The sequence below is a fragment of the Dromaius novaehollandiae genome, chromosome 4, assembly GCF_036370855.1.
Source record: "Dromaius novaehollandiae isolate bDroNov1 chromosome 4, bDroNov1.hap1, whole genome shotgun sequence".
Classification (NCBI taxonomy): Eukaryota; Metazoa; Chordata; class Aves; order Casuariiformes; family Dromaiidae; genus Dromaius; species Dromaius novaehollandiae.
The window spans coordinates 64,438,643-64,447,389 of record NC_088101.1 but is presented as its reverse complement, the minus strand read 5'-3'; the positions used below and the strand labels follow the sequence as shown (position 1 = coordinate 64,447,389).

The following is an 8,747-nucleotide window of genomic DNA, read 5'->3' as shown; positions in this document are numbered from 1 at the left end:
AAGGAGCTGGGATGTGGAATGTAAGAGAGACTGTCAGCAGGGAAGGGAAAGGATTAAGGAGACAAAGGCAAAAGGGTGTTTCTGCTCCAAATGAGATAAAAACCTGGGAGTGTCTGTGTTTGCAAAAACATCTCCTTTCATAGGCCAATTTAGAAAGGTTGACAACACATTGCTTCCATATGTTAGTGTCAGAAGTATGCACTGAATACCAGGATTCTAAACCTGCTGTAGTCAATACACCCCCCTGCAATGGACTTTTTATTCTTTCAGTATGCTTTAAAAAAAAGAATATTGTACTTAGAAAAGGCTGATGAACCACACACTCCAACATTTGAAAATATCAGACATGCCTTCTATGGAGTGAGAAGTTGATGTTTGCTGAACGTTTGCTGAACGTTTGCTGAATTAGTGACTACTCAGTTTGCCCTTGCCTTTTAGACCCTTCAGCCTTAGGCACTGAACACTATCTAAATCTAGTAAAATTTAGAATTATTATCTTTTCCATGATTTTTCTAATTCTCCATCCTGAGAGATATTGTGACCACAGGTGCATTCTGTAACACCTAAAGCCAGTCTAAGATTTAGAAGGGAAAAGTGTTAGGAGGAGAGGTAGGTTGCCCAACACTGGAAGGGTTCCTGATTGGAAGGAGTTAGAAGTTCAGAGATGGGCATTTTGGTGCTAAGGGCTGGGTGTAATAATGTGTTACCTTTACCACTAGGGGACCTCTGTTTGGCACCAGAGGTGAGGGAGACATTGCTAGACAAGTGTCTCTTTATCCTGACGCCATTCAGAACTGCCCAGAGCTCCAGCACCACTCACATTTTAAACCTTCTGTTCTGCAGTCTTAATATGGAAGCCCTAACAGAGTCCATCATAAAGTATGGTTGCACTATGCAGGACTCTGTACGAACACATAGAAAACCATTCTTAACTTCAGAAACCAATAGTAGCTCCACTTCTAATAACATCATCCTTAGTTAGTTTCCATTCTGAGATTAATTTATCTCTTCCTCAATGTTTGCCTGCAAGACTTAAGAGCCTTCTCTTAAGAAGAGGAGTGAACCACTTTCTGGCCTTATCCCAACTACTGATAGCACACTATAAGAAAGGAAATATCTAAAAAATTATTTGGATGATAGAAAGAACAATTTCTGCAATGCTTTTCTTTCTGAAAGTGTGCTTACTATGATAGCAGAGACACTCATCTCGTCTCTCGAGATTTAGGTCCAATTCTCAAGCCATTCCTTTCTCCTCAGCTAGATACTATTGAGGCAAGCTGGGAATTGAAGATATGTAGTGTAACCACTAGAAGGAACCAATCCTTCTGCTGATGCCAGGGACTTACAGAGCGCTATTAGCACTGAGCAGGAAAGAATGGTTCAGTTTGGTATTTGGTTTACCAACGATCCCTTCAGAAATCCTGCATGGTTACAGATGGGGAAATCAGAGGTACCTTTCAGAAGTTAGGAACCTGAATTCTATTAAAAGGTGAAAGGACTTCTAAAGCCTAGTGTTTTTTGAAAATCTTCCCTCCAAAAGCAAAGGACAGAGAGAGACATTTAGGCTTTCAGAAAAGATTGCTCATGAAACTACTAAACTCATCTGTCTCCAGTTAGTGTGGTATCTGGGCACATATTAGCCCACACTCAAATACAGTGAAGTTAGAAAATATTTTTTATAACCTATGAGCCGTAAAGACACAGGGAGACAAAGTAATTAGGACAAGGGCATCCTGTAGCTGAATTCTGAGCTGAAATGGTATCATTCAAGTACCTAGATGTCTCTTCAGCCAGTAACTGATTCTATTTCTCTCTCAAATACTGTCTTTTAAATAAATACCAACTCCCATTTCCATCCCAAGAGAGGTTTATGTGTTAGAAGAAAGGGGATTCATTCCTCAGCCGCTGGAATCTCTAAGTAACTGGTTGACCTACTCAGTCAATCAGGCTGTTTGGATTAGGGGCTGCCACTTTCTTTGCTTTGTCACTCTTATGCATGACCTGCCCCTACCTTTTAGGTAGACCAGATGAACAAAAAGTTTTAGGGAGGCTGCAGGGTCCTACGGAGGGGGACTGCTTCTTCCTTATGCCTGTGGTTCCAGTTTGCAGCAGCCCAAGGGACCACACTGAGGTCATGTGTGTAACTCCTGGTGAGACGTCAGCTCAGGAACACTGCGGAAACGCTCCCCACATTGTTTGCACACGTGAGGTTTCTCCCCCAGGTGAGTTTTCTGGTGGAGAGTGAGGCTGGAGCTGCGTGTAAAATGGTCACCACAGTCTGCACATTGAAATGTGCGCTCACCACGGTGCACCTCACGGTGCTGAGTCAGAGCTGAATTGCGGCTGAAACTCTTTCCACACTCTATGCACTTGCAAGGCTTCTTTGTCATATGGACACGCTGGTGCTGAAGAAGGTTTGAGCTGCGGCTGAAACTCTTCCTGCACACAGTGCACTGATAAGGACTCTGCCCTGGTGCAGTTTTCTCTGAGACTGCAATGTCTTGGAGGTCTCTCACATTACAACATCTCTTCCTGGAGACCTCTGTCTGTTTGTCCTCAAAGGGTGTTTTTAAATTGATATTTTGAGACATTTCACCCTTCTGACAAACTAGGTCACCATTTTGGAAGATGCTTTCTCTTTGACTTCCTGATAACACCTGATGCACTTCTGTATGTCCAAGACCTTCCTGTTCATGATTCTCTGTTTCTTCCTCAAGTCTATTAACCACTGTGGGTAGAAAAAAAGTAATTTGCTACTATTAGTAAACAGCAGACATAATTCTTTAGTACCTGCACAATGAGGCTAAGAACTCTAATCAGGGTTACACTATTAAGACACTCAATAGTGTAATAAAAAATATGTTTTGCCACCTCAAGGATAACAATATAATTTGCAATTTCTGTGAAAGAAATGGTTCCGGGGAACAGAACCCTGAGTATTATTCTGAGTACAGGGAAACAAGTGTAGGAGAAACAGGAGGAGCCAGTAGAGGTTTGGAAGAGGCACAGACTAACTGCTGATTGGCTTAACCATCTCTCCTGAAGTAGCAATTTAAACATGCTCATGTGTATCACAATCTGAACTGAATCCAAGCTTGCAACACTAAGATCAGGATTTTCATTGTGTTTGGTACTACAAAAGGGGTAGAAATCCATCGAGCTTGATGTTTTCTACAGCATTAATACTATTTTCTACTATTGTCTACAACTTTGATATTGTTATCAAAGAAAGAATAGGAATCCCCACCAAGTTTTCAGGTCAGAAGAGAACATTATGAGCATTAATTTGACCTGTTGCAAAGGACAGGCTAGAAGACTTAATTTAAATCAGTAAATATGCTTTGGTTCAACTAACAGTTACAAGTTCAATGCAGGAGTAACTAAGTTATACTTAAACTTACATACCATAGGTATGTAGTAAGCCAGATGGCTTACTACTTTCTACTCTTTAAAAATCTGAGAGTTACAACCATCTGGTCTGTCCCTTGAAAAATCCTGAAAAATCTCACTTGGGAATACTTGAGGACAATCATAAATGGGTAAAAAACACTTTTTTCCTTATGTACCCAAATCCCCAGATTAATGCAAGCTTCCCTCCTTTATCCCCCTCATTTAAATCAAAAACATCTCACTTGGAAGATCAAGAGGGAGATCTGATTCCATAGTTCCTGTTTTCATGTTTCTCTTTAATGAGGTGCCAGCTATGATGGTGGTATGGACACCTAAACTAAATTCTGAATTATTAAAAACAGCCAGACCCAGGGATGTCAGATAAACCAACTGATCAGGCTATATTATTGCTAAATCCTGTACTGAAGCATTTCCTGCTTTCTCAACAGTCCTCAGCAATTTTCTCCCTGTTCTCTTATAGACAGTTCTGTGTGTTCTCATCTCTTATAGCTTCTTACCCATCTCTTGAAGGAGCTGGTGGTCTTCTTTAGCAACAGAGAGCAGTTCATATTTGAGTTCTGGTTGTTTGCTTTCTCCTGCCACTTCCTGGGATGGCTGTTCAAAATCAGGCTGCGGCTGGTTAAGTGGAGAGCTGGAAGGCTCCCATAATTTCATGGGAGCAGCCATCTTCACAGTTCACTTCTTCAATCTTCAAATGCTCTGTAACCTGGCGAGAAACCAAACACATCAGGAAGAGGAAAGGCCTTGGAATCACTAGGAAGTCAGATGAAGTACCCCTGAAAAATGAACATGCATGTCACCCTAGGTCTTCACACTGCTGTGGTGCTGCAGAGTGAATGAAGGAGCACCAGAGGTCTGATACTCTCTTACACCAACTTGATGCAGGCACAAAAATTTGCCTATGGAGCCGGGATAACAGAGTTTAAATTGCCACATGGGAGGAGCATTCTTCCATCCCAACACAAGAAATACACACTGCTTTATCCTAAGTAGCATTTCCTCCACTGAATCTACACTGGAATGCAAATCCCTTCTCAGGCTGCTGAGTCAAAATTGAATTCAGTTTTAAAGACCAGTGCATTTAGGATTTTGGTGCTAGCTCCCAGACCTGATGTGAGCAATGTTAAGTAGTTCTGGAGAGGCCAACAACAGTTTCTAAGCCAGTACTTCCTACTCATGTTTGTCATGGCTGTCACATCCCCCCATGTGCACTCTTGGGTGAAACACCTTGAGATTGTATTTCCAAATACTTCTAAGTCCCAGTGAAAGTCACTTTTGCTTTTGAAAATGTCCTTAGTCTTTTTGTGCTTCCAGCTTTCACTTGTGTAATGGAGTATTGCTATCTCCATACATTTTTACTTGTAGAGAGACATTTAGGTTAAATGCATGAATGTTCACAAAGAGTGCAATCATGACAGAAATAAATGCATAGATGATGATGGATTAATTATCTATTTATTTATTGCAGAAGCTAAGAGTCTTAGTTGTGTCTTAAATTTTTGAACAGGAATGGTTATAGGTGTCTGTGCAAGCAAAGTATCTTTTAACAGAAATTCCAATTTGGTGAGGACAGTTTCAGTATTAATACTCAAAACTAGTAGTTCTGTTTTCCACAGAAATTTTAGAGAAAAAATCATTTTTTTTATTTTTATCCTCAACCTTATGGTTCTTCAGTGCAAGAAGTAGAATTAATCACATTTAAGTTTTCATCGAAGTACATTTGCTAGCTCTGAGTTAGCTAGCTTACTACCTTATGGCAACTCATACACCTGAGCCTGTCTTTTTTATTATGTGAGACTTTTTCCATGTTTCAGCATAATTCATGGCATACTCAGGCCTTCAGTTCCCATCTGGCAAGTAAGAGGAAAGAGCCCTTCCTCTAGGTACTAAATCCATCTTACCTGTCTTTGTACAATGGTACATCAGGATCTCATGGGATCCTGATACCTTCATGGCTCGTCATCATCATCCCTTCTTGGGGTCCCTTATGGGATTTCCACTCCAAAGCTCTGAGCTGTCCAGATGAAAAACTGCAGGTGACTGCACTTTGAGTAAAACTAAGATGGCAAAACTTTAGAGGCCTACTATAGAGAAATTCTTATCATGGCAAGAAAGAGTCGCAAAGGGCTGATGTATCTATAGTCTCCCTCCTCCCTTAGGTACTCTCACTCTATAGCCCTAGTATTTTAGCCTCTGGCAGGTCCTAGATGGAAACCTTCTCCCAGAGCAGTCATCTGGGTGCAGGTGTCTGGACCATGTTCCCAGACCCAGCTCTTCCACCAGCATACACAAGAAGTATTGCAGGATACGCATGCCCATGATCTGCTCCTTTGTATCTCTCTGCCTTCAGCTTATAACTCCAGTTGTCTACACGCCTCATGGGTACCTCCAGCCTACTGGCTGCAGAGTTGTCTGAAATGCTGGAGCTGCTTCTCCATGAACCCTACTTTTTCATATATTAATGACAGTCTCTTACTGATTCACAGGATTTCCAACTTGTGCCAGTCTCTTCCCACATTTCAGAGCTAACCCTACCTGTGTTCTTGCTCAGTGGCACTCTAGATAAAGCAGCAGCACTGCAGACAGCTACTCCTAGTACTACAGTCCATGTCTGGTAGGTAGCTGTTTTTCCCCTGCATCCAACCTGTGCAAAAACTGTTGAGCCTGAGTATTTAATACTTGATGAAGACTGATCAAATCTCTTCTTTGCATCTCAGGGTCAGCAGCAGCACAAGGAGTATTTAGGAACTGGCAAGGGCAACAAAACATACGCACATCAGGAAGCCTCACCTGAATAGTCTGCAAAAGAGAAGAATTAAAATAAAAAAAATTATGAGACCACTACCTACCACATGCTTAAAAAATCCAAAACAAACAAAAATCCTGTCATGCATCAGGCACCATTAGCTCTGAAACAAAGATCATGAGATTTCAATAAAAACTCGTTATCTAGAATATCTGGTTTCTTCAGATGTAATCTAAAAATGCAGTAGGCGATTATTTAAATTTCTGCAATTTATGCTGCACAGTTTATAAGTTGTTAAATGTACATGACTTTGTATTTTCATACAAAAAGCTGAATGATATATACACCCTCGACAACTTGTGCAATATTTAGTGTATTACTAAAAGCAATTCCCCATGGAATTCCACAAATACATTTTTCCTTTATAAAACTAAAATTTAGCCCTGATTATTTCAGACAAAACTTTTCAAATGGAATTTAAGAACTTGTTGATAGAAAAGGACAACCTAGAAGTTAAATAAAAATATAGCACCTTTTTTAGCATCTCATTAATGACAATCCAGTTTTACAATATTTGAACACCTCATTCATGAACACATGAAGTTCTGCAAAGTTGTTTATATATTTCATACTATATAATCATAGCTTTAAATGTAATCTGTATGAACAATAATATTAAAAGTACATATTGTCTCCTCACTATTATTCCAAATTTGCATTTTCAAAAAGCTGAACTCTTTTGGAAGCAGTGACAGCTGGAAATCTATTAACACCAAACTGTCAGAGTCAAGGACCTGAGATAGTGGATCTTTGGTCTTAGCCAGCATGGTAGTTCTTAAGATCTAAACTTTGGAAGATATATAAAAACTCTCGGACAGGAAATACTGTCACCCACACTAGCTACAGACTCCTATTATCAACTGCGAGTTGGATTTAAAAATGCAGTAGGTTATGTTATCTCAGTTTTTGAAAGGTAGGCATGCCTAATGTAGTTTATTAAGCTGCAAGAGCTATCTTAAGGCAGATGCATGTGCCGCCTGCAGTGGAGGGAAGCATGTACAGATGCACTGGCAGAACAGAGATGTACGATGTGTTAAAGTTTTAAAAACATTTTGACTTTGAAAAGGAGGAACTTTCTATCTAATTTCATCATTCTGCTTTTACTCTCCTTTTCTAGATGGTAAAATACATATACACAACATATCTTCATAATAATTTGTTCTTATGGCACACTTTAAACACCATAGCATTTAAAATACGCCGTGTTTAGAAATGGAGAGGAGACTCTTGGGGTCGAGGAGAGATTTAGGGGCCACTGAGTGAGGGGCACGGGGCAGTTTCCACGCTCCAGGAGCAGCTTCTCACCCAGCGCACAGCAGCTCTGTTGCATCCCTGGGAGCCTGTGCCTGCTCCCTGGCTGCCTGCGGTGCAAAAACAGGTCACTAAAACTGTGGAAACGTGGGTCTTGCGCAGGCAGGGGAGAGGGTTTGCCATGCCACGGAGAAAACTTCTATCTACCTTAGGTTTCGGTCTGAACACATTTCTTAGTCTGGAAACACCGAAATTGTTCCTCAGATCATCTTTCTAAAGGGCCAAATGCTGGATGTGACAGAAAACCAGAAGGCACCAAGTCTCCCTTCACATTATTTGCCTGGACTTCTGAATAATTTTGCAGGCTACTTAACCAAACACTTTGATCGCATTTCCAGTTCTGCAAAGATTCCCTCCTTGGCGGAACTGTATTGTTTCCCAGCCAGAAGACGTAGGACCACAACAGACCTTTCAATAGCTAAGAAGGGCTACTTATCCCCTCCGGGGAAAGCTTCTTAGTTTTGTAGTGTTTTACTACATCTGCTTTCTGATTCTTCTTGTTCCCAGACACTTGGAGAAAGCAGAGCTGGTACTCTGAGAAAATGCACCTGAGTCAATGCGGCAAGCTGATCTTGATAGCACAATTTAGCAAAAGCTGTTCTCGTTCCTAAAGTTCCCGTTAGGCTGCCTCAGGTCCCCTCTGTTGTTGCCTGATCTCTTAGAAAGGAAACGTCTTCTCACAGGCCGGACCTCCCTCCTTGAGCTTCCTGGAGGTATCGGGTACACCAGGGCTTCATTAATCTACAACACTTCACCAGCTAGCAGGGAAATCACTATGAGGCAGACTTACCTTAAGGACAGGATTATTTTTTTGACAATATGAAGCACTTAATCCTTGAGTTTGATGAGAATTTGTGAGAGACTGAGAGATGAGTTTCTGTGGCTGAAAAACAGAATTCTGTTTCTAAGCTTGATCGAGCTACTTTTTTCTTTTTCCCCTCCTGTTCTGTGTTTGGCTGGGCAACTCTTTACTTCTCACTGCACTGTGAGACTTCAGCCCCGTAAGAGAGAGAGAAATCCAAGCCTCAAAGACAGTCTTCCCTCCAGGCAAGATGGTAAAGAGCTGCTTAACCTAACAAAATGCTCTTTGCATATTTTTCCCCCAAACTCCCAGCTAGGCACTCAATGCCCTCAGTGCATTTTTTTCTTTACAAAGGACAAAACAGGCCATAACAGAAAGGTTGTAGGATATGACAGTCTAGACAAAAAAGTTTTCCAA

The 8,747-nt window shown here is 41.1% G+C and overlaps 1 protein-coding gene across 1 annotated transcript; it reads right to left on the bottom strand.

The window, feature by feature from the left end:
- Nucleotides 1-2,132: 2,132 nt before the first annotated feature.
- LOC112989224 (zinc finger protein 892-like) lies at nucleotides 2,133-4,077 on the bottom strand. Its single transcript, XM_026110214.1, has 2 exons — nucleotides 3,909-4,077; nucleotides 2,133-2,728 (listed from the first exon to the last, which is right to left on the bottom strand). The coding sequence occupies exons 1-2, from the start codon at nucleotides 4,075-4,077 to the stop codon at nucleotides 2,133-2,135; spliced, it is 765 nt and encodes a 254-aa protein (XP_025965999.1).
- Between the last annotated feature and the right edge of the window lie 4,670 nt (nucleotides 4,078-8,747).